The 26959-nt window shown below is 39.5% G+C and overlaps 1 protein-coding gene across 1 annotated transcript in view; it reads left to right on the top strand.

Annotated features, from left to right (window-relative positions):
• hipk2 (homeodomain interacting protein kinase 2) overlaps positions 1-26644 on the top strand; it is a 121545-nt gene extending 94901 nt beyond the window's left edge. The window contains exons 4-15 of the mRNA XM_063004259.1: positions 1458-1577; positions 2620-2706; positions 5963-6147; positions 6870-7032; positions 10719-10941; positions 11801-11922; positions 16542-16672; positions 19507-19686; positions 19788-20123; positions 20230-20477; positions 20844-21004; positions 21692-26644. Of these exons, the coding sequence (XP_062860329.1) occupies positions 1458-1577; positions 2620-2706; positions 5963-6147; positions 6870-7032; positions 10719-10941; positions 11801-11922; positions 16542-16672; positions 19507-19686; positions 19788-20123; positions 20230-20477; positions 20844-21004; positions 21692-22156 (2421 nt within the window). The 3' untranslated portion in view covers positions 22157-26644. The remainder of the gene's footprint in view (positions 1-1457; positions 1578-2619; positions 2707-5962; positions 6148-6869; positions 7033-10718; positions 10942-11800; positions 11923-16541; positions 16673-19506; positions 19687-19787; positions 20124-20229; positions 20478-20843; positions 21005-21691) is intronic.
• Positions 26645-26959: the final 315 nt, after the last annotated feature.

Genomic DNA, 26959 nt, shown 5'->3' with positions numbered 1-26959 from the left:
AGAGATAAAATCATCCACAAGTTTGAAAAATTCTAATTTTATTTCCCACGGTGTAAATTAAGCCAACACTGTGATCAGGGTTTCAGGAGCGGAGTGGGTTGAGGATCAGGATAAGAGGCACTGATTGGCTGAGCAAATACAGAATGAGGACAGATGATTATTGTGAATGTATCCATCTGTCAGGCTCCTGCATTTAGATGTCTTTCAAGTGGATGAATGCCATTTAGTGTAATTGCAGCTCTCGGGTTGGAACAAAATAAACCTGGTAGTGATATTCTCTTCTGAAACTGTTTACTGGTAACTGTTTCTAAAACTATTATGTTGGGGATTTTGGGTAGAAGTTGGAACTGAGATGATGACATGGACTTTCCTGATGTAGATTCTGTCTGAGTTTATTGGTAATGTCAGCCAATGGTCGAAACACTTGCAACACTAGAACTAAAATGACTTCACAACAAATCAGCATTTTACAACATGGCCAAGCCCCACAATGCAATTCAGAAAAGCTAAATTTGAAGCTTTCTTTCTGATGTGAGTCTTTGTCCCAGGATGACAAAGCTCCTTTCTACAGAGCTCAAGAAGTTATTAAACAGTTTGATGAGTATAAAAATAAAGTCAATCAAATGGCACAACCTTTAAATTCACAAAATCATGACCCAGTTAAACGTGTGCAAGAATTTATTTAGCAAAATGTTAGAGAGTGTGATCCCCCACCATCAAAACACAGATTAGGGGTATTTATTTAATGTTGCCTACCTTAAATACAATTCCAGAGACCTGCAGAATTAATGCCAAGGCTTATTAAAGCTGCTGTAGTGGCTTATTGTGGCCTCTCACCCTACAGGGTCACTTATTTGTTAACAATTTAACTTATAGTTTATAACTGAACTTAATACAAACCTGTTTGTGGACTAAAAACTGGAAACCTAATCATGTGTTGTAAATTGAGTGTGCCAGGTGCCTTGATTTGAGATCTGTCGGGTTGGTATCAATCTTAAACCTATTTCGAACATTTCATAGTAATTGCAATAATATTAAAAGGATCACAGCAAGAGAAATTTTTGTTAACATTTTATTAATTATGAATAGAAATAAATTAAAAGGTATTTTGTACAAATGTTCTCAGATGCTGGGATCAAGGGTTTGAATCCACAAGTGGCTCTATTGGCCAGTCAAGTGTTGGGGGTTACTAAAGCTAGTGGTTTAGGAATGCAGTTAGTGATGTTCACATTTTGGAGAATGCAGTGCCAGTGGGGTGTGTTTATACCACTAACTAAAAAAAGGTATACAATCACAGCATAAAATCCTGCCTTTACCTCAGTTTTTACGGGTAATATTAGATTGAGAGACAAACTCGCTTTATTTGTAAGAGAAAAAACTAGAAAACTATTAATACTGAATGTTAAGAATGTTAAGTTAAAATGCTTTTATTAAGATATTTTTGTCCTTTTCCACAGATTCGCTACATTTCACAAACACAAGGCTTACCAGCAGAATATCTACTGAGCGCTGGCACCAAAACTACCAGGTTCTTCAACAGGGACCCAGAGTCCACCTATCCACTCTGGAGATTGAAGGTACGCTTACACCTTTAGTCCCACACACTATTCACATTCCCAAATTCTCAAACCCAATTCTCACGATTAGTGATTGTTCTGCTGTAGTTGTTTGTTTTTGGACGGGCTCGAAACAATGTCCTGTCCTGTTATCTCTTCCTAAACCCAGGACTTACACACTGATGCTCATATAGCTGTTGGCAAACTTGCCCGCGTCCTAATGGAAGCAGAGTGGATTTAGTGTAAGATCATTTGGCAAATGGATAAGAAGAGGATCCTGGTCACTGTCGATCCTCCCACCAAATACCCACCAAACCCAAACCCCCATATACCCTCCACATTATGACTGTATAGGCTTCTTAATGCAATCAGAAGTACATCAGAAGTTGAGAGTTTGAGTGAAAACAGACTATTCCAGTATCGAACAGGTTTCAGTGCAGCAGCAAAATCCGCTTAGCTGAGTGGACGTGTATCGATCTCACACTGTGCTGGAAACATTAAAAAGGGATTAAATCTATGTATTCAACCCTGCTGTTCAATCATTAGCTTGTGTCAAAATCAACATTGTGACACATCAGCTTTATGTCTGACTTTTTGTTACGTCCGAGGCAACACCTTATCTGACATAAAAATCTTAAAAACAAAAAAAATGTGTTTATATTAAACGTGGACAATTTGTCCTCTGCTGGAGACTTCGGTTGTGTCCGAGGAGGGTACATTTACCTGACTTACGCTCCCCGATGCGTGCACAGTCCACCAACCCCTTCTTATTCGCCCAAACCTGGTGAGTTCGTGCATGAGGCCAGAATTTGTGTACAGGCTCCTCGGGCTACTAAACAGGGTCCTTGCACAGCGTTGAAGACCCGGTCTTTTCTTCAGTCCGGTCTTTTCTTACCCGGCAGACTCAATGGCCAATTTTTGTCTGCTGCAGGCACTGCCAATTATGCCCACTAGGGGACGCCCAGTCGGCCGGTAGCAGTGCTGAGTTATCTTATATAGGTTTTGATCAACATTAAAAAAACATTCAGAAGTACATGTTGACTGATGCTTCCTACCTTCACAGACACCAGAGGATCATGAGGGAGAGACCGGCATTAAGTCTAAGGAAGCCCGCAAATACATCTTTAACTGCTTGGATGACATGGCACAGGTAAGCACAAACAAAATCTTAAAAAAAATTGTTATTTAAATATCCATTTTTCAGATCAGTCAAACAGTAAAATACAATATATGTCTCAAGCTGATAAATCTGTATCAGAGCCAGTCCAAGCATATTACAAGAGACTGTAATTGGCTACGTCAAGCCAAATCCATAGCCAATCTCAGCTTGTTCAATTAACTCTTAATCTTTACCCAGACTTCTCAGTGCAATTTATGATTTTCCAACAGTAATACAAGCCTCACAAACCCCCCCCCCCCCCCCCCCCACCCCCACCCCCACCCCCACCCCCCTGGCTTGACCCTGAGCCATTTGACCATGAAATCAAATAAATTCCTGAAATTGACATAACGGATGGTCAGCATACATGTGAGCTCTGAGAACCGTGCAGTTACAGCACATTATCTTCTCTCAGGTCAGAACCTCTGACATTATGTTCTGTAGCTTATATCTGTAGTGAGCCGGTGCTTAGATGGAAATTTCCAGCTCTGTTCTGTACAGCAAGTGACAAAAGCTCCCCTGGGTTACTGACTCCAGACGGACAGACGAATAAAGGCGAAGCCCGAGCTTACATTTAAAAGACAAAATGTTGATATTACAGGGTGATTCAGGTTTTGGTTTGGATGAATGAGTAGTGAGATGTTTGGGATATGTACGTGGTTTGTGTTATGGATGACTGCTGAGGGCCTAAATGCTGGGATAACTGCCCAGGAAGTGGAAGAGCTGAGCCTGCTCTCCATCCACAGAATGACAGGAAATACTGAGATATATTGAGCAAAGGACATCTGGTATAAGCACATGGTTAACAGAGCAACCAGAGGTAAAAAAACATTTGAAAGTCATGCTTGTCCTTAGCCTGTCTCTGCATTGACTGGCACATGCCAATATAATGCCAAGATGATCTCTAGATTGGCATGATGCACATTATACAGGGATCCACTTTATTCTGTGATGGTCTGCAGTGCCAGTCAGTGGTTGATTGTTATCTGAATAAATTAGAATAATAATATCATTTAAAGACACTAATGCATTTGAGTTTATGAAAAACATTAACTGAAAATGAATTGAGCCCTTTTTAACAGTTATGTTTCAGTGGAGCAGAAATATGATGATGCTGTATTTCCTCCCCAAGGCAACCATAAATAATAATCAGCAAAAAATATTGTTCATAATCGTGTTATAATAATAATTTTCTGATGTCCGTTACATTTATATTTTTGGCATTTAGTGGACTAATTTTTCCTTACATTACTGTGACAGTACACAATCTAAGCAATTGAGGGTCAAAGGTCCAACAGTGTCAGACTGGCAGTGGTGGGGCCTGAACCAGTGACCTTCTGATTACTAGGTACTAGTCCAGTACCTTATCTGCTAGGCTACAACTGCCTCACGCTTACACTACATTACGTTAACCATCCTATGAGAACTAGCAATGCTTTACTATTCCACTCTGCATTTTTAAAATCTTCTATTAATAAACATCAAACATATTCCTTCAAATCAGGGCCGGCGCTAGGGGGGGGCTGAGGGGGGCATTGCCCCCCCAAATTGTGTCTTTGCCCCCCCAAGCAAAGCAGTCCAGAACCGGGGCTAGGGGGGGCTGAGGGGGGCATTGCCCCCCCAAATTGTGTCTTTGCCCCCCCAAGCAAAGCAGTCCAGAACCGGGGCTGCTTCAAATCATCACACATTTACATGTAGGAGCAACACGGCATAACCAGGCCACAAGTCAAGCTTCACACAAACAACGACCAAAGGCATGGATTAAAATGCCAAGTCCTATCCAAATCCTCTCACTAACCCAAAGTGTAATTCCCAGTGGCGTATTTATATGTTAAAACGTGTGATTAAAGTTTATTGTGAACATTTGCCCAGTAAGTAGCATTCACTCATGTAAGAGTGTCAAGGAAAGTGTGCTCTGTTTGATCTTGTAACGTTAGCCGTGTCAAGACATTCCTACCTGAAGGACGCATCTGGTGCTGGTTGAGTTTGAACATACAGACGTGATTGTTTCTGATGGGACAGTTTACTCTGAGGACTCGCTGTCCATTATGCTGTACAGTATTTATGTAAAATGAAATGTGAGTGTTGCTTCGGCATATTTTTACTCCCTTCCGTGTGTTTTCCCAATCGTACCTCATTCAGCACACAGGTCAGGCTGATTATATGAGATGAGATGTGTGTTGAAAGTTTCTTTATCATGCTCGGGTTAATAGGAGGGCAGGGGAGGCAAAAGTGAAGTGACTAGCAGTTTATTAGATGGCCTTGAGGGGTGTGGTCAGAGTTTAATACCAGTGCTATTGAAGAGATTCCTACTAAACATATTAACTTTTTTCTCACTTTTCTGCCCTCCAGTAGCGTTCCTCAGCTTTTAGATTCAGGCAGGAATTCTTTTGGAGCACTGGATCAGCACTAAATAGATTACTAAATAAAAGAAAGCCTTTCAAAGCTTTATCATTTTAAACAGCACATTACATGCTCCATGAACACTACAGTGGATATAAAAGTCCACACACCCCTGATACAATACCAGGTTTTGTTATATAAATAATGAGACAAAGATACATAATTTTAGACCCTTTTCCTCCTTTGATGTGACCTATAATCTCGACAATTATTGGTATAATTTTGCATGACGTAAACCTGGCATTTTAATTTTTAGACACATTGTAGGTGTTACTAAAATCTACTGTTTTTAATTAGTAGAATTATTTATCATTGTTTATTTTGACTGCTTTCAGCTGATAAGGATCTTAGTCCTGGCGCCAGACACATTCCAGTGTCTCTGTGAAGAGTCATTTATAATAATGCAAATATTTAGAAATATCACAAAGGTGCAAGGTTACCCATATTTTCCCGAGGCCGGTGACAAGTTGATAACGTATCTGTGTGTTTGACTTACTGGTTAAATTCCTGCCCCTCTTTCAGATATTGAAACAGTGAAGAAAATGTGCCCTACACAGCTGTTAAAAATATTTTAACATGAAACTCATTCACCTTTTTATGAAGCACATTTGTTACACTATAACAATGTTCTTAAGTATCTTTCCAGTTCCAGAGTAGGAATTTTATGCTAGGCCCACAAAACCTTCTTCTTTTCTTTTGGATCAATGCTGAAGGAATTTGTCTTTGAATAGAACACCTGTGGCTCATCTGATCCCAAGCACTTGGTTGTGAGCCGAGTGTTAACGGCTGGATTATTAAATCCTGGTGTCGGGTCTAAACTTGATTCTCTGTCTGTCACGTGCAGGTGAACGTGAGCACAGACCTGGAAGGCAGCGACATGCTGGCGGAGAAATCAGACCGGAGAGAATTCATTGACTTGCTGACCAAAATGCTGACCATCGATGCAGATAAAAGGATCACGCCTGTTGAGACACTCAACCATCCCTTTGTTACCATGACACACCTGCTGGACTTCCCCCACAGCACACAGTGAGCTTTCAACAGACACTACACACACATAGCGTTGGAAGAACGACCCCCCAACATAGGCAATCATGTTTGCATTATTAATTAAACTGATTCACTCTCTGTTTTACTATATAAGGATGGGACAACAGGTAGTGTGGGTGTCACACCACCCCCACCCCTGTTATAAAAGCAGATTAGTGCTTTCAATTACCCCAAGTGGTAGCACAGTGGCTCGGTGGGTAGCACTATTGCCTCACAGCAAGAAGGTCCTGGGTTTGATACCCAGGTTGAGCGGTCCAGGTCCTTTCTGTGTGGAGTTTGCATGTTCTCCATGTGTCTGTGTGGGTTTCCTCCGGGAGCTCAGGTTTCCTCCCACAGTCCAAAGACGTGCAAGTGAAGTGAACTGAAGATACAAAATTGTCCATGACTGTGTTTGACATTAAAAAAACTTGAACTGATGAATCTTATGTAACCAGTAACTACCTGTCCTGTCATGAATGTACCCAAAGTGTGTAAAACATGACAGGTTACACTGTAATGCCCTGCAATACATTGACGCTCTGTCCAAGCTGCTTTTCTGCCTGGCACCCAGTGTTTCTAGGTGAAGTTAGGACCCCTCACCCTCCTCATGGCCCAGCCCCCTCCAACTCTTTTTATAGATTAATGAATGGTTATGAATGGTCATATTTGCTTTGTGATGTACAAGTTAATATGAACACTTATTTCTTCATCATTTCCTTTAGTGTCAAATCCTGCTTCCAGAACATGGAGATCTGTAAGCGGCGTGTGAACGTGTACGATGCCGTCAGCCAGAGCAAAACTCCGTTTATAACTCATGTAGCTCCCAGCACTTCCACCAATCTCACCATGACTTTCAACAACCAACTCAACACTGTGCACAGCCAGGTAAGTGTCTGTTCTCTAAAATAATAAATACCACAATTTTTTATAGATCTATTTTTCTGTTTCTACAACCTGCGGGCAAAAAACTAACCCTCACCATCTGTAAATAAAGGATATTTTCTCATACATGGTTTTTATCTTATTTATTTTATGATGACTAACTGTTAGTGACTTGTTTACCTTATCACACTGCATAAACTACAAAATGTCCAAGCTTTCAACAATTGTTTATTGTATACTAAGTGTGTACAACTAAGTGTGTGTGTACAGTATGTGTGAGAAATTCAGAGTAACGTATTGAATGCATTGCTTAATATAATATGTGTGATATGAGAAAATGTGATGAAAATTTGTACATAAACAGAACAGATACCTCTCCCCCTCTCCATCACTGTTTACTCTCTGTCCTGAGTGTACTTGCTGGGGGTGAAGCGTGTGACGTATGTGATTGCGAGTGTGTCTGAGGCCTAGTACAGGTTGTATTAGCAGGCTGCCAGATGAAGTATTTATTTTGTTTGATGAATGCCACAGTGGCGTATTGATTAACTCTCTCCCCTGGTGATCGCCGGCCGAGCTAAACAGAGAGAATGAAAAATGAAATGTGCCGCTCAGATTTCCCCCCATGCAGGCTCTAATGAAAAGGCTGTAATTACGAGCAATGGCATGAAGTGAAACAGGATTGCCTTAACACTAAATTTAAGTAAATAAGGCTGAACTATTTAAAAATGTAAATCAAGGGCTTTTTTATAATTTTTTTTTGTTGTTTCTGTGGATTATGTTGTGCGCATCTGAATTGGCTGCGACTGTAGCAATATTCTAAGGGTCGCATGGTGCAGGCATTTTCTTTTGGCATTTTTATGTGTATTGTGCAGTCAAGTATTATTGTAACCAAAGCACTGTATTATAGTTTTATTATAAAGAGCCACTTAGCTCTTTGTTTAAGCTTATTTATTACTATTATTATTTTTTATAATTATTATTATTAATCTAGTTTTTTAAGTGCCGCTTTGCTCTGATTAAAAGCCCTATTGATTCTAACCATGATAGTGTTGCATTATTATGTAAATAAAAGTAGAGCTAATATATGTACAGATTCAATTATCATGTTGGATAGAATTTTATTTAGAAAAAAGTTTCTGTTAGTCTTGTCACAGCCTTATAACGATTCTCAAATACCTTTTTATCAGTCCAATGTACAATTAGGTAATCAATTACAAACATATTTATTATTATTGATGTATATACGTATCTTTCATCAATTTAGCGATGACTGTTGGTTCTGTAATCAAGTGGCATCATCAACAACCACTTCTAATGGCCAATTAATAACCAGCCACCATCTTGACCTTATTTATAAGAAAAAAAAACGGACTCTTGTTTTGTTTTCACATGATCTGACCTGGTAAATACCCAAAAATTGTACCAGGTCTTGTCTCCAGAATTATCTGTGTCAGTCTACCTGATGTGTTCACACAAAATGCCTACCCAGTAAACTGCTGGTAAATTCCAGTGTAAATGAGTGAAAAAGGCTTTAGATGCTGACCTGGAATAACTCCTGAACTAAAACAAATGTACTAACTGTGAAAGCCTAGATGAATAAAAATGAAACAGCATGTGAAATATTTCTGAATCAGACAGAACAAAGTGCTCTGTAGAGGAATGAGGAGCAGACTGAGCTATTTGAAGAGCTTGTTGCTGAACACTCAGTGCTCAGATGTGTGTGGGTATGACTAATTACAGTGCAGAGTAAAGAGGAATTATTATTAGCTGCTAATGACACTGGGCTAGTTCAATGTGCTAGCATCAAATGTAACACTAGAGTATTGATTGACACATTCTCTTCCTCTGTCTCCCACCTCCAAGGTCAGCGGTCAATACGGCATTTTATAGAACAGCAGATGCTCTGTGTATGATTATTACATAGCGTTGTAAAATATCCAAACATTATTAGTAGAGGGAGAAATAACTGAATATAAAAATGAATCAGCTGATTTCAAACAGACAGAACAACACTGGAGTGGCACTGGTACAAGTCTTTGAATGACCTTGTCTGGCTCAGCCGGTCCAGATTCAAACCCTATTGGACATTTTTGGTGAGTCTTTAAGATGGCAGTTCACAGATGCTTGCCATCCAGTCTCAGAGCTTAAGAGGACCTGTCATGAAGAATGGGAAGAACTGCCCAAAGCCAGATGTGCAAAGCTAGTAGCAAATTATCCAAGACTTGCAGCTGTAACTGCTGCCAAAGAAGCTGCTACAAAGTAGTAAATAAAAGATCAGATAAATTTTGTGAATGGAATTTTTCATTAGCTTTCAAAAAAATTGTGAAACGTTATTACACCGATCAGGCATAACATTATGACCATCTTCCTAATATTGTGTTGGTCCCCCATTTGCTGCCAAAACAGCCCTGCTATCAGAACCAGCATTAACTTCTTCAGCAATTTGAGCTACACTCCCCACGTGCATCAATGAGCCTTGGCCGCCCATGACCATGTCGCCGGTTTACCACTGTTCCTTCCTTGGACCACTGCAGACCGGGAACACCCCACAAGAGCTGCACTTTTGGAGATGCTCTGACCCAGTTGTCTAGCCGTCACAATTTGGCCCCTGTCAAACTCGCTCAAATCTTTGTGCTTCATTTTTCCTGCTTTTAACACGTCAACTTTGAGGATAAAATGTTCACTTGCTGCCTAATATATCCCACCCACTAACAGGTGCCGTGATGAAGAGATAATCAGTGTTATTCACTTCACCTGTCAGTGGTCATTATGTTTGGTGTACTTTGTCACTGTGAGTGATTAAGTGTAGATCAATGGGTAAAATGATAATGCGGTAAATGTGGAAAAAGTCAAAGGTTTTGAATACTGTCTAAATCTACTATGTACACACATAAAATATGAACAAAAACAAACCTTTTTGACTGGTTTGATCTTGACAAATTAAGCACAGATTTCCAAAGGTAGTTGTGCATGCTAAATATCTTTTAAAGACAAGATAAGTATTTGACCAATTACACCAGGGTATTATTAGGAACACATAAAATTTTAATAGCAGTGAAAGAGAGTACATGACCCAAACATAAGCTAAAATGATACCTGGTGCACAAAGCAAATACATTTAAAATAGACACTGGGGAGAAAGTCCAGTACAGAGTCGTGAATGTATTTTGGGCCTCAGCCAAGCAAAATAGTGGATTCATAATGAATTACTAATGATCACCAGAATGACAGGATGCTTGCAGTGTAATGTTTTTTGATGACGTGCTTGTCTTTAATTCAGAATTTATCCTCTAGTGCAATTGGTACCGACGTCAAAAAGTGCTGGCCATGAGTATTGGAAATGTTTTGAACTTATTAAAGCTTACATTTTCAATTAATAGTCAATTTAGCACATTTACACCAAAATGCAAGTTTAGAAATGCACATTGTTTTAATTATCAGCATCACAAGTTGCATTTTTTTACATTTTAAAACATCCTTTATGTGCTTCATCAATAAAACCCCTTTAACTCTTATTATAATCAAAGCATTTTTATAATTTATGATTTAATACTTTGTCTTGCTTCCCTCATTGCTGCTCGAATCCATACCACCCCCCCCCCTTCCCCATACCCCCTGAACACCCACTGCTCATACTTTTGTTTGTTTGTCTTTCTTTGTTTGTATGTTGGTTCCATCGGTTCCTTTAGGCCACCAACCTGGCTTCCTCCTCCACAAGTGCCACCCTTTCACTTGTCAATCCCGATGTCTCAATACTAAACTACCAATCTGCACTCTACCAGCCTTCCGCAGCACCCATGGCTGCCGTGGCACCTAGGACCATGCCCCTACAGCCGGCTGCCCCACAGCTCTGTGCCACTCGGCCCGACCCCTTCCAGCAAGCTCTGATTGTCTGCCCGCCCACCTTCCAAGGTAAGAGTTTTATTTCAATAAAAAATGTTTTACTTAATATGAATAAAGCTGCTTAAGGTCTGCAGTACAGTCTGTTGTTTTCTGAAATATATTTTATTCTTCTCAATTATGTAGTATTATGGCACTGTGTGTCCATTCTGATTAATGGCATAATGATTAAAGGCATAATGAATACTCATAGCTCGTGGTCCAAGGAGGAACAAATTGCAATTCATTGAAATCAAATCTGTGACACAAGTACAAGGTACAAATACGCTACATGTCAGAAACTTTGCAGACACCTGACCAATATCTTGTTGGTGATCCTATTCCTTGAGCATTAAATGCCTGTGCCCTGCCCTTTTGTGTCTATAACACCCTTAAAAGGTGTCTTTGTCTAAAGAGCGTTTGTGAGGTCAATAACTTATTATGGACAAGAGGGTCTGGTTGCAGTCGATGATCCAATTCATTCCAAAGGTGTCACAGCTCTATGTAGGCCACTGGAGCTCCTTCACACCAAACTAACTGACCCATGTCTTTATGAATTTTGCTTTGGGCATAGGGGCACAGTCATGCTGGAACAGGCAAGTGCTTTTTCCAAAACTGTAAAAGCCTTATGTTAGCAATGTGTGTGGCAGAAACACCTTAACTCAATAATTAAGAGGGGCATCCACATATTTTGGCCATATATTGTTGAAAAGCATTTGATTTACATTGTTTTGTTTTTTTATATATACATCAGCTGTGTACATGAGTATCACCAGTAATTAGCAGACTCTTCTGTGTAATCACTAGGTGCCCACGGCTACCTTACAGCCTTACAGTATAAAACATAAAAACTGGTTTTAAAAAAACGGTGTTGGCTGTTTTGTGTCCTCAGGGTTGCAGGCTTCCCCCTCCAAACACAGTGGCTACTCGGTGCGGATGGATAATGCTGTTCCCATAGTTACCCAGGCCCCTGGTGGTCAACCCCTGCAGATTCAACCTGGCCTTCTCACACAGGTAACCTCAGCATCACAAAGAAAACTTCCCAAACTAATTTAACCCTGTAGCTTTTCAAAAAACTCAGACGGGCTTTCAGCAGTTCACCTCCTCTGACGTTTATATAATAGCTTTGAGCATGTAAGTCTCAGAAGCTGGTCTCAGCTTGTTTTACCAGGCAGGTTCTGTGTCTGCTGAGGCTCTTGTTTTTTATTCCCTGGAGTGGGAGCTAGTTATGGTCTGATGGTCATGACGGAGGCTAGCTTTCGGCGAGATCTATGAATGCTGACTGAGTTTTTACCCTCAGGGATCACAAGGCAGGACCTGCAGTGGACTGATGATGTTTGGCTTTAACTTCTAGAGGTGGAATCTGAGATGTTTTAGTAATGCGTTCTGTAATGATGATGATGAGATTTTCTAACAAAAAGCCTAACAAGCAGTAATTCACCTCTACAAAGCTTATAAAAATGTGTTATCACTTCTCTTCATAATTTACCTTTTTGAAATGTCTTTATTAAATAATAAAAGAACAAAGAACTGGTACTTCCTTTCTAATCAACTGTGAGGGATGAAGGCGGTAGCAGTGTTACAAAAGTAGTGCAGAGTGCCCAAATTAGACAAAATACCTAGAAGTATTGGGACACCACTTCTAATTTTTAAATGTATGTGTTTTGACCAAAACAATTGCAAACACGTGTAATAAATCTATTATATAAAGGCAATTATATGCTTCTGACGTGGCAGCAACAGTCCAGGGAAGGCCCTTTCAAGCTTTACTGTGCCTCACTGAACAGCTTTGGAATGAACCAGAACAATTGTTTTCTTGAGCTTTCTTGAGCAACATCAGTGTATGGACACAGATTCTTGAGAAAAGCTATCTCAGAAGAAAGGCTGTTTTATAGCTTAAAAAACACACAGATGTCACTTAATTTTATTACCATTTGCTTTTTTAAATTGTCCAACAAGCTCATGGTAAGGTGCCCAAATACTTTTGGCCATATAGTGTACTTTTTAAAAAGCAACAACTAAGCTACATGCTCCTTAGTGTTATTAGTAGGGGCAGAATTGGATGGTTGAAGGGCCAGCAGTGTCACTGTGTCAACAAACCTGAAGCCCTGGTGCCCCCTTAAAAAATCAATAATGTAAAATAAATGATCAGTGATGACCTTTTCTGTTACATTATGATGCCAAGTACCAAGAGAGGTCCATAAAGACATGGTTAAGATTGAATGGAGCCCTTAGTCCCTTTTATCACATTTGGCATGAATTGGAATGTTCATTGCAAGCCACAAATTCCCACAGACACACTCTGAAATACCTTTCTAGAAGAGTGAAGGCTATTTTAGATATGAGATTCCATGTTAATACCCATGGTTTTACTGGGATTACAATAAATAAGCTGATGTTTTAAGGGAAAGACATGTTGGTGTGTATGGATAGAAGGCTGGACTCAGAAGGCCCCAGTCTGCCCTGGTCTTTATCTGGATCAGGAATGCAGAAAATGTGGGAACAATTGGGAAAGGAGGACCAACACATTCAGAGCCTCTGGGAGTGAAAAAGGCCTTTCACCCAGCGAGGACGACACTGCAACCATGTTAAAAATGAGGGTGTGTAAAAAGATGCTTCTGCATAAAGAAGGACGCTTATCTGGGTTAGCGGTCCAGCGTGGACAGAAATATTACAAAGCCTTAGCGTGAATGAGAGAAGGGAGGCCTGGAATTTAGGCAAGGAGCTGCAGGGAGATACTGTCTAGTATAGACATAATGATTTGTGTCAGTGTGTGTACAGCGACCATACAAAAGGATTGAAATTAAGTTCACTTAATTTATTTTACATTTTCAGCATTAAGCAGACGCTTTTATCCAAAGAGACTTACAGTACTGTGACAGCATACAGTCTAAGCAATTGAGGGTCAAGGGCCTTGCTCAAGCTGGTGAAGCTTGAACCAGCAACCTTTCAATTACTAGTCCGGTACCTTAACCACAAGGCTACAGTTTTGAATGGTTAAATCTTGTTAGTGCCTATTAGTGCTCTACAGGTTTAATATCTTATTTCGCTGCAGCTACAGCCTTGTATACAGTATAATAAAAGGGGGATTAAGATCACACTGGGTGGCAAGCGTTCGACTGCCACCACCTCTAGCTGGACCCGGAAAGCTTCTAAATGTGCTAAAACCACCTCCTTACACACAAAACCACAGGGAAAACATAACTAACCTAACTAAAGAAGACATTTTCTTTCATGTAGTGTCATGTTTCTCAGCTTGAGTCTGGTACTGTTTTGAAAGAAATAAATTAGCAATATTAATGACTCTTTCCTTTTACTTGAACCTTTGCCTTAAACAAAATTCTCAGCAGCACTAACAGCAAACTAGATAGAAGGTGCCATTAAAAACCCAGGCAATTTAGGCCCCTCAGTAAAAAAGCATTGAGAATATTATATTAAAACGTAAGTAGAATAAGGGCTATGCACTACCAATGACCTCCCAATGTGCTCTACTAATAGCCAAACATAACTGAACCTTTTTCATTTCTAAGGCCCTTGTTTGGTATGTTTGGTCTGTCGCTAAGCCTAATCATAATGGTCCCCTGCTGTTTTTGGGGTAGGCCCCCTTTGCTTGAGCCGAATGCTTTAGCTCATACCGAATGCATGGCAAAATAGATGTGCGAACGGTATTAAAGGAACAATTCATTACTCGTACATTAAACTGCTAATCAGTAGAGCTACATTAAGCCATTAGGGCTGCGGACACTTCTTTGCTTGCCACGTTTCTGAGCAAATTATGCCTGGCACTCTCTGCATGCCAGCCATACAGAGCAGCTCCTCACAAAGCAATGAATGGAGGCCCCTGAATTTAATTAAATCCTGAGCTGATTTGGAAAATGTCTGACCCATCAGCGCACTGCCTGGGAGATGCTACGTGTCTTTATTAAGACCGGGTCTTATCTTTATGTCTTGGCATGCTTAGTTTTTCCAGGCTTAATATGAATCTCAAAGATATCGGTGCCAAGGAAAGAGAGTGAAGTTAAAATGTAGGTGACAAAAGCTTTTTGTTATTCCACAGTGGCTTTTTGTCCTTTATAAAGCAGGTGCTTGTTTTGCTTACTAAGTTGTTTCATTTTTGTCAGGCAGTGCAATTTAATTCACTACCCGCAAAATGAGTTTTTACAGGCAGTGGATAAAAGAGGACTGTGTGGTTTGTGCTGTGAATAATTTATCTTGAGCATGTTTTTAATAATAATAATAATAATAAAATTTTATTTTTAAGTGCCTTTCAGGAAACTCTACAACAACTACAGGTCTAAAACAGCACAGACATTAATCAACATAAACAAAGAAATAAAAATAACAGACAACAATCAGATTAAAATAAAGGTCAAATATATAGTAATCAAACAAAACATAAGCAAATTAAAATAAAAAATCAGGAAAAGCAGTCAGAAAAAGATGGGTCTTTAGCTGTTTTTTGAAAGAGGTGACTGACGCCGCTCAGGTGGCGCAGCGGTAAAAAGACACGCTGCAACCAGGGCTGGATTCTGAGTACCTCGTATCGAATCCAGCTCTGCTTCACCGGTTCGAAGCTGAGTGGCTGTATGAGCAACGATTGGCCGGTTGCTCAGTTGGGGGGTGGGACAAAGAACCGGATGCGGGTCTCTCTCTGTCAGAATGTGATTACGACCTCTGCCGGCTGATTAGAGGCGCCTGCACAGAGATGAGGAAGAGTGCCCTTAGGGTGTGTCTCTCCGGTTGCAACGCTAGGTGGCGCCACACTCATCAATGTGTGGGTGGCAAAAATGCGTCCGGCTGCTGCCCATGTTTCAGAGGGGATATGGGTTAGCTTCGATCTCCTCGGTCAGGGCAGGGTTCGGCATAGACAGAGAGGAAGCACGATGCAAATTGAACAATTGGATGCACTAAAGGGGGAGAAAAAGAAAAAGAAAAAAAAGAAAAAAAAAAGAGGTGACTGACGAACACGCCCGAAGGTGCAGTGGTAAAGAGTTTAAATAGTTTTTTTAGAACAACTAAGTGAAAAAGTGTTGGTGAAATCACGAGTTGTGAAGTTCAAATCTCAGTTCTGCTATCGGCCATCCAGGCAACTACACAGGTGATTGACTGTGTCTGAGGGAGGGATGCAATTGCGACCTCTGCTGGCTAGTTGATGGCGGCTGCACAGAGAATCGGTGCATTAATCTGATATATGACACTGATTACTGTGTGAACCCAACTCCTGCTGGTGAAAAGAAGTGGTTGAGTACTACATATATCGGAGACAGTGTTTGTTAGGTACAGCCCTCCTCGGTCAGGGTAGGGGTTTGCAGCAGTAGAAGAAAGATACAGCTGGTTAATTGGATATAACTAGATTAAGAGAAAAAGGCAAAAATGTTTTGGTGTTGCTTTCTCAGTCACTGCATCGTTTGACCCATTTGGTAGCTCATTTGTACTTTTTTGGCACAGTTACCAGCGGTCATGCTGCAAATAGCTTTGTCCTTCTTAATCTAAATCAGTGGGTGTTCAATTGTTGAGTCTTTGCCATGTTTTAAGGATTGGTCATTCTACACTCACACACTTGTTTACCACCTGCAGTGCAGTGCTTTACACCATGAACCTTATATACCTTTCTGTCTATTTTCATCCTGCAGCAGGCCTGGCCTTCTGGTACCCAACAGATCCTGCTGCCCTCGGCATGGCAGCAGCTCACCCACACGTCTGTACAGCATGCCACTGTCATTCCAGAGTCCATGAGCAGCTCTCAGCCTTTAACCAACTGGAGGTAAACCTGTCCCTGAGTCACTCCTGCATTTACACAGTCAAACAAATCCATGACTTTTTCATAACTTTAAATAAAAAATGCATGCAGGAGAATGTGCCTCATTCTCCCACGTTGGTCATTTAAACTAACATCTGCACATCAACACATGTTTGGGGATTTAAGAAATAAGATGTTGTCTTTTTGTTTGTTTTGCCTTGCAGCCAAAAGTCTTTTAGTTTTACCATTAGCTTAATCTTAGCTCAAAGTTTTTAATCCCACTATTGTTTTATTTTATTTAATATATTTGAGTATGCATTTACCAATTTGTGCAACTCCATTTGTCTACATTACAATACAAAATTTTCCTATAATGCTTGATTTGCCTGCTGTGTGGTAAGCCACATATTATATTACTTTGTATTGTGACTCATCATTGCTGTACTATAGTGTAGAAAGATGAAGTTTGAGATGTATGGCTTGTTAATAAAAATGTATGCATTGTTAAAGATAACTACTATAAGATAGAGTGATTATACATGACCTAAAACTGCTGAAGTATTAATAAACAAATAAAGCATGCATTAACTAAAAGATATTTCAGGATTAGGTTGCCAGGTCTCTGAATTCTACTACAAAAGTACAAGCTTAAGGTTTGGCTCTAAAACACCCCTTTGCCTTTGCTGTATTACCTGCAGATTATGACTGAAAAACAGTTTAAGAATCTGAAATGTCATGTTTTCCCATCTGGTCCAAACAGACAAATCCATGTAAAATCCATGTTGATAAAAATCATGTTTCCCCTTAGATTTATAATCCACATTTCCATCATACCCTGAAACGAATGACGTATTTTTTAGTGATTGTTTTGAAAGACACATAAAGCAGCTACTGTCTTTTAATTTACTAATGTATTTTTTAATCTTAAACTAAAATGAGCTCCTTTAAAATGTAAATATTGCAGGGATTATGAAAACTACTTAAAAAATTTAACCAAAAAAAGGACCATGTTTAATCTGTAAAAATGATTCCATGTCTGTAAAAAAAAAAATCCTGATATGCGTTATTTTTATTTCTCATTTCCCTGCAGGTTATTACGAATACCTTAAAAATGTGCACCTCTCTGTGTCCTGTCACAGACATGTTGATAATTATTTGCACCTTTAAATATTCCCGTTAATTCACTGGGGAAGGCGTAATGTTTCATGGCTTTTTGACTTTGATGAATGAGCAAGTTAAACGTTTGAGGAAGCTGTGTACTCAGTCTAGCAGCAGGATTTGCACATGAATTATGCATCCACACTGAAGTACAGTTTTAGTTTCAATCTGGTAGTCAGAATCACATCATATTATGTTCAGCACTTCTGGAGAATTTGTGCTGAATGTTGCATTAAGAATCTTTTTAAGTTCCTGAGTGGTTCTCCGGGCAGTGCAGGTCACTAAGTTAACTAGAAGGCTGTGGTTTGCAGCTGGCTCATGTTGCTGTGTGGGCAGCCAGCTCAGGCTGATGTGGGTTTGCTGATGTCGTGAGAACAGGAGCTGGGAGGCTTCGGCCCAGCCCTGACGGCTCCATTGTCTTCGGTGAGGCCGCCTGCAGGAGTGTCGCACTCGCACTGCAGAGCCACAGATCTCCCCACTGAGAGCCATCGCTCCACTGTTAGTCCACTCAGCGTCTCACACACACTGCTGCCCTCTACTGATCAAAACCTCTATAGCAGGATTTACATTTTCGGCATTTTATCCAAAGCGACTCACAGTACCGTGATAGCATATTTTCTAAGCATGTAAGGGTTAAGGGCCTTGCTCAAGGGCCCAACAGTGGCAACATGGCAGTGGTGGGGCTTGAACCAGCGATCTTTTGATTACTAGTCCAGTACCTTTACCACTAGGCTACAACTGCCCCTAGGATTTAAAGGATAAAAGTATTTTTAGTCTAACATTTTTACATTTTAGTTTATTTTTACTGGATTTATTTATAATATATTTATTATTTACATTCTTATCTAGATATAAGTCTTTGTCATGTGTAAGTTTCAATCAATCCAAAGTTTTGCTTAAGATGTCATCACTGACAAAATATAACTGTACATGATATTGTAAAAGGATTCAGGGAATTTGAAGAAATCTTTGAAGAAACGATTGGTAAATGTGCAAGACCTGCAAGCCATCTGACAGCATTGAATGAGAAACAATCATGCTATTGCAATAAATATAGTCACATGAGCTCAGGACTACTTCAGAAACTTGTTTGTCACTTAGTGCGGTCTGTAGCTACATCAAAAAAAGAGCAAGATTTAGTTATGCAAACAGAAAGCTATACATGAGTTTTATGCAGAAATGCCACTGAGTTCTCAGGGCCCAAACTCATCTCAGATTAACCAAAAGATAGTGGAAACATGTTCCGGTTCTCTGGAAGACTGCCACTGGCAGGTGAAATAATGCAGCCCACAACTGGTAATAGTGTCAAATTTCCCTGGCCATTGTGGGGGTGGTACAAGCGACAAGAGAATTGCAACAGGGGAATTGGCATTAATTAAATTATGTGAAACATGGCAAAGAAAAAGAAAGAAAAGAATACTTGAGGCTAGGAGGAATTATTAAAATCTAAAAACAGAGACTGGGAATGTTTAAATGATAGATTCATTATTAACAGGGTTTCCTTGTTTGACATCACTCTAAGCAAAATTACTGCAAATTTAATTCAAAAACATCTCTAGCAACAGTATATTTAAAATATCAACACATAGAAAAGAGAATAAAAATGATGAAAACTATGAAAGTGTGTATTGTCCTTGCTCAGTATTTACTGTTGCCTCGAAAGGCTACGGCCACATAAACGTTGCTTTAATTTCTTGCAGGAATTCTCACCCCCATGGAAGCCATTACAATCCTATCATGCAGCAACCAGCCTTGCTTGCTGGTCATATGTCACTGCCATCCCAGCAGCCTTTAAATGTGGGTGTGGCCCATGTGATGAGGCAGCCGTCAAATAATAACTCCTCTTCCAAAAAGAGTAAGCCCCACCAGATGAACCACAGGTCAGTAAGAGTCTCATGAACTCATGAGTCTCATTTGTTAAAATGTTTTTGCAAAATTTCTATATCTGATAAGGAGGTTAAAAACTCAATGTTTTTTTAAGGAACGTGCCAGCGTATGAGGTGTCCTCGTCTCAGGCGGTGTTTTCCCCTCAGCGCTCTAAGCGTGTAAAGGAGAACACACCTCCACGCTGCGCTGTGGTCCAGAACGGCCCATCTGCTCCGTGCGCCCCTCCCCAGGCTTGCACAGGAGTAGGAGGAGGGTGGGGTGAAGAGCAGGCCTCCAGCACAACACGAGACCACCATGGACAACAGAACCAACAGAAACCCCCTCGCCAGACTATCGTCATCCCGGATACCCCAAGCCCAGCTGTCAGCATCATCACCATCAGCAGCGACACAGACGAGGAGGACGAGCACAAGCAGCCCAGCAACACCAGGTCAGCAGAAGGGAGCAAATCACTCGTATGCCTTACAGGATAATTATAGTGTAATTTGTAAAATAACATGGATTTTTTTTTTCCTTTTACGTTCACCTCCGCACAGCACGTCATCCAAGCAGCGCAAGAACGTCATCAGCTGTGTGACGGTACACGACTCCCCAGACTCCGACTTTAGCAATAACAGTCCCTATGGTGTCAAGTCTCGGACCGTTGGCCCTAACGCTAACAACTATGACTCTAAGGTCGCAGTGATGGATAACTACAGCAATGGAAACTCTCGCACCATTATCATCCCTCCTCTGAAGAGCCAGGCCAGTGAGAACCTGAGTGAGTGTGACCGACTTTTACCAGGTGAGGCTTTAACCACATCTCAAAATGTCAGCAGTTAAGGTAGCAGCTAACAGATGTTTTGTATAACCTACTGCTGTAGCCAGTAAGCGGATACATTAAATCACATCATTAAATATAATAAAATCTATTATAAAGATTTTGAGTGCTGTTTAACATTCATTAATGTTGTTTTCCCTATAAAATGGTTGCACTACTTCTAAAGGCTGCATGTAATAAACAGTGTTAAAATATCTCTGTTATTCATCAAAAAATTATACATTTAGATAGTTAAATACTATTCGCTTTACACAGCAGCTATATATTTGAAAAAAATGATTTCTCCCTGTTATGCGAATTACAAGATTTTTGACACTTCTGTCACTACAGATACCTTAAACTACCAGAATCCTGCCTACAGATTAAAATCCTCCAATGGAGGGCTGTCTGTTAACAATCAGTTACCAGGGGGAATTCCTGGAGCTGGGATGTATCGGCAGCAGCGTTCTGGACCACACCCTTTCCAGCAACACCCACTTAATCTCAGTCAGGTGAGAAAAATAGCAGCTTATGTGTACTTTTTGTCCTAATTTGCTTTATTATTGTGCTTTACCCAACACCCTCCCCACCCACACATACAGAAGGATTTCAGAAACGTTTATGCAGAGCTAGATTTTGGTTTTTGCCAAGTCACAAATATTAAACCCCTACGTAATATTACTGATCTTAAAACCTGTGTGTAAAATAATCTGTGTGATCTAAAGTTGGGTAACAACATGATTAAACCATTGGGAACCACCCTTAATTTGCTTTAGCTCTGATGTTATATAAACACCATCTAAAGATTTATGTGGTCAGGGTGTCTTGCGAACATCATTTAATTGCACCCAAAGGCCAGATGTTTTCCAGATGTTTCAGAAAAAAGCTCATTAGAAGTTATCGAAGGATGTTCCATCAAGTACTAAGGCTGGGGTTTAAATAATAGTGCACATAGTCATTTATCAAGAGAACTAGGATGTTTTTTATTTAAACCCACAATTATGTCAACTTATTAGGATTGCTTGTATTACTCAATAAATATTCTTTCTATTCCAGAACAAGACCTCTTGTTTTATAGTTTCTTTCAATTCTATACATAATAATACCTTGTAAGATGAGGTTGGGTGATAACTGTATATATGATGCTTTGTGGGCTATGGGTGATTGGTTCAAGCTCTATACTACTTCCTCTTTTCCAGGCCCAACAGCACATGGCGGTAGAGAGAAACGGAGGGCACAGACGACAACAGGCCTATATCGCTCCCACCATGGCTGCCCAAGCTCCATACTCTTTTCATCACAACAGTCCCTCTCACAGCACCAACATGCACCCACACCTAGCTCCCACTCACCTATCGGGCCAACCCCACCTTTACACGTACACGACCCCTGCCGCACTGGGCTCCACAGGCACTGTGGCACATCTGGTGACATCTCAGGGTTCAGCCCACCACTCTGTCCAGCACGCTGGCTACCCACCAGGCATTGTGCATCAGGTGCCTGTCAGCATGGGTCACCGTGTGCTGCCTTCACCCACGCTGCATCATGGTCAGTACCAGCCCCAGTTTGCCCACCAGACGTACATCAGTGCTTCGCCCGTCTCCACCGTCTACACTGGATATCCTTTGAGCCCCACCAAGGTGAACCAATACCCGTACCTCTAGAGCTGAAAACACTGGAGCTAAGCCCAATGCTGCTTCCTGTCTGCCCCCTTATGGACTGGGACAGAGAGATGTGCTCAAGCCTAAAGATCCCCAAACCATTTCCCTGTCACGCTTAAACTTGAAGATGAATATGCTGATAAAAAGGAAGAAAAGTACTCTACAAGGAAATACAGGAGTTTTAAAGGAGCCTCGTTTGCATATGAGTTTGCTTTACGTCAAGAAAAGGCCAGTTTTGTTTTGTTTAATTTGGTTTCTTGTGATCCTCAAAGCAAAAATGATTATTTGTTTGCAACTGTATTGCAGTTTTGTTCACAGCATGGTCATATCTGCTGGCATTTTGGAAAAGCGACCAAGAGTTTTGTTAACCCAAGACTTCTTTTTTTGGTTTTAAAAATAATGTACTGACTCGGACTCGGTCACATGATGGACGAGAACGTTGGATTTGGTGTAATACGGATATTTGCTGCTCTACAAAGTAAAAAAAATAACGATGGCCTTGAACTTGCGTCTTAAATGTTTCCAAATCACATACTCCACCGTCCTCTCCCAACAACAGCTAGAGGAATTTTCTGGAAATATGACGACAAAGAAAAAAAAACCTTTCTAGTGTATTTATAGACTTGTCTGTTTGTGTTCACATTTAGGAAAATATTAGCTAAGCATTCTTTTTAGAATGTAGCAGACTGCACTCATTTATTTTATGAAGATCCTTTCTGATACCAATAGAATTTAATCCTTCTTTAATGTGATTGCACAAAGTGATTCTAATAACAAGCATGTACAACATTATGGTCTGTGTGCGTTTGTGCAGTCATGTGTGTGGTACACCTTCCTGTACACCTGTATGTGATCCTTAAGTTCTTCATGGTCTTAGATTTACTGTTGTTCCCTTGTAGTGCCTTACACAGATAACAAGAGTTTACTCGCCTGAAAACACTCTAGAAAATACAGGAACTAGTTTAAGAGTCTAGTTTGACATCTAGGTTGAACATCTTTGTTTGAGGTGTTCTTTTTTAACTTCCAGGTGTGTGCATAGTCCTAGCTGTGATTAATAGCTACAGCTGCATGTGAAAGTTTGTTGAATCACATATTGTTGTTTTTCTAATTTTGCAATTGCAATTAAATGACACATTATAAATTTCTGCACATTTTAAAGCATAATGATTAACACAGAAAAGGAATATAACTGTAAATATGGCCTGTGCAAAAGTTTGGGATTTCTTATTTTAATTTCACTGTCCCCAGATGTCTTTGATTCTGATTTCACTTCATTCTTAAAAGATCCCCATAATTTCCATATGTTCTGGACAATATAGACACTTGATATTACATTTATAGATATTTTAAGTCATTTATTTTTAATTCTTTGCTTCTTAGGCAGAAGCCTAGAGTAAAAAAGCCCAAGGTCCAATGTTGTATTATTATTTTAATATGTAAAATTTCATAAATAGAATTATTTTTAAATAAAGTTGTGCATTAAAATTTGCAGAAATACTTAATGATTCTTGCAGAGACAGCATAAACTTCTTTTTAATTAGCAAATCAGCAAAACTTGTGATTTGACTCAAGCAGCCCAAACTTAATATAACTCTGTATCACTGTACACAAAGCCGTCTTGTACAACAGTACTTCTTGTTTTGCTCGCATGAGGTTAATTCACATAAAAAATAGATTTTAGCCTGGGGTAATAAACCAAAGTTGCCATATAGCAAAGTAACACTTGTTACTGTATTATGTAAAGTATGTTTACTGTGTATCATAGCTGTGTCTTAGGAACCTTGATAGCTATCCAGTTGCACTGATGCTTTGCTTGATTATCATGAAAGATGATTGACCTTGACATTAATAGAATAACTTTTTCATTACATGTGTTAAAGACCTGTGTTATTAGATTAAACAGTCATGAAGATGGCTTTCTGGGTTTGATTACAAAGAATCTTATTTGCTAAGGGAGTGTAACTGTTTTATGTCTGGATTTAGCACATCAGGCATTTCGAGGAGAGGTCAGAAGTGTATCTGTGTTTGCAGAGTGAACAGCACTGAATGGCCTCGGAGAGTGGAAATGATGTTGAAACAGTAAACCTGGGAGGGTAAGCGAGAGGTTTGAGTCAGGAACAGGACCGATTAAGGTGCTAAAAGATGGGTCGGCACTGGATGGATGTGCATGGAAATCGTAGGATCAGAGGAGAGGCGGACTAAATTCCACGTCCTATGAGAATAGCATGTTGGCTTTGAGCATGTTGGCAGGACCTGGAGGAGGCTGTGCTATAGTGTTCCACAGGAGACACAGTGTAAAAACACACTATTTTATAATCCAAAGGGTTTCTGAACAGGTTTGGATAGATCTGTGCTGGTTTTATGTGCTTTAAAAGGCTATAATAGTCAGCATGAACTAAATCTAGGCTCTGTAGTGTACATCTGGAAGAGTCAGGCTGCCAAAATTATATTTTTTTCTCTTTGTCTAAACACAGAGCTCATGTTATGAGGTAACAGTAAAGTGAATAAGGCACAGAATTTGTGGGCCAGTGTTTTGTAATTACTGCTTATGTGAATGCAGGTCGGTTTATTAGCCAATAAATTAGAGATTTTATTCAATGAGATCACATGTCTATTTTGTGTCATGTCGTAGTATTTGGAGTTGTGTTATTTTACATTAAGGCTTTTTAGTATGCTTTGATACATGTATGTTATGTACTTGTACTTTTTAGATTGTCAGAAGTGTTTATTCATTATTTGTGTAAGTTTTAGTTTAATTATTTTTATTAATTAAGCTAATTTTAGTATTGTCAGGAGGCTTGTACCTGTGCAAAGAGCAAACATTTTCAACCAATCCTCTGTATTTGCAGGACTCCCAATTTTGTCTGGGCATTTGAAGCATGTCACTAAACCTAGAATAATGCAAATGAAAACAAACATTCGAAGTTTTTTTCAGAAAGGGCCAATTATATCAAAGTAGGGAAAACTGTTTTGTATGTCATGCTGCATTGTTGTGGACTACAAAAGCAAGTCAGCTTATTACTTCCACTCTTCCATTGTAAAGATGAAAAAATAAAATGTCTGTTTTCTACTTTTCCATTTACATAAGCACAAGATTGGATAGTGTCACATGGTTGTTTAAGGAGAAATGCCAGCCCCACCAAACAGCAGGGCCAAATACTAATGGTCATGAATAGCGAATGCTTTTGCCAAAACTACAACTAAAGTGTGGCTGATTTTATGTGGCACCAGCAAGTAGACAAACTTTCTACAGTTTCTACAGTAAATTTCAATAATTGCAGGTTAAAATTGTGCAAATAATGTCTTTAACATTCACAGAAAGGCCACACGATTCTGGTTCTGACTGCTTAGGAATTTTACTCAGTTAGTTATATATAAAGGCTTTAACACTAGGGAGTGGCTCGCCTGCAGTAACATTCCAAGAGTCATTTTATCTTTGTATTGTCTCTAGTCTTCAGTTATCATTTAACATTTTAAGTTTCTCCCACCTAAGACATTCGGTGTATTTTGATGTGTCAAATTGTCCATTGAAGTAAGTGATAGGTGACAATATATCTGGAAAATCTAATAAACAGAGGAGAACTATAATCAGTGTGGGTTGCTTCCAGACAGGTTTACTGCGTCATACAGCAATTAACATCATTCATGCTTTATGTCATGTATAAAATACTAAGCAGTCCCAGTTCACCTTTGTTTTTCATTTAGGTGGGAAGAGGAATATATTTAATTAAGTTAAAAATGCAAAAGTGCTGCAAAAATAAGATGATGTACAGTTAAGAAATATGGTCAGATAAGGTCATTAAGGTTTTCCCTGCAGTGAGGAGGTCTGGTGTCTCTGTTGTTCATCATGTGATGGGCATTTTTCTGTCATAGTTTGGTTTCACTTGGGTTACTGCAAATCAATACAATGTTATTCTGATCACCTTATTAATATAAAAATATTTTCCTGACATAAATAGTCTTTGCCAGGATGACAGTGCTTCCAGGGCATGAGGGGTCACTAAATGCTTTATAGGCAGTCGAAAGATCTCCTAAAAACCTAATTTTGCACTGATGTGTTAGCACTATTCACCACCATCTTCACAATAACAAAGAAATTATATTTTAGAAGAATGATGTTCCATCACTTTAGCACAACACCAGAGACTTGTAAAGTCTATCCTAAGGCACATTAAAGTTCGTCTGGTGGCATGTGGGGGTCCAACATTAGAGCATATGACATACACACAACAGGTACTTATTTAAACAAGAGTAGACATTATTAATAAATCAGCATGTACATCGTGTCGTAGATGTTATTGTGTTTAGTCTTTTGTGCTACAATGAATGGACAGATAATTTCTGTATGAAATTATCTCTGTGTTTTCATGAAAGCAGGGCTTTATCCTGTCGTCTTTATTTTAAAGTACATCTTGTTTTTTTAGCTTTATTGTAATGTAGTAAATATGTAAATCAGTAAGCAAAGATGTATCAGTGCTCCTTAATGACCGAAATAAGATATTGTTAACAAATTGGTCATTAGCACAAAAAGGAATGTACAATGTAAGACTAAATGTCTTGTATATAACTAGAAGTTAATTGTACTTTTTACTGTTACTCTGTACATTTTCTTAATATGCAATAAGTTTGAGTGAAACTTGATTCACTATTATGTTTGGAATTTTCTAAAAATTGTTAACTTGAATTAAGCTCTGCTTTTGATCAACTTTTGTTTAGCTTTACGTCTTTAGACCCAATAAAATCAAAATCCCTAAATCCCTAAACTGACTCTTAGCACTAGTATAAATGTAGTGACCTTAAATGACC

This window comes from Trichomycterus rosablanca, chromosome 11 (genome assembly GCF_030014385.1).
Source record: "Trichomycterus rosablanca isolate fTriRos1 chromosome 11, fTriRos1.hap1, whole genome shotgun sequence".
Taxonomy (NCBI): Eukaryota; Metazoa; Chordata; class Actinopteri; order Siluriformes; family Trichomycteridae; genus Trichomycterus; species Trichomycterus rosablanca.
This window is presented reverse-complemented; position numbering and strand designations above follow the sequence as displayed.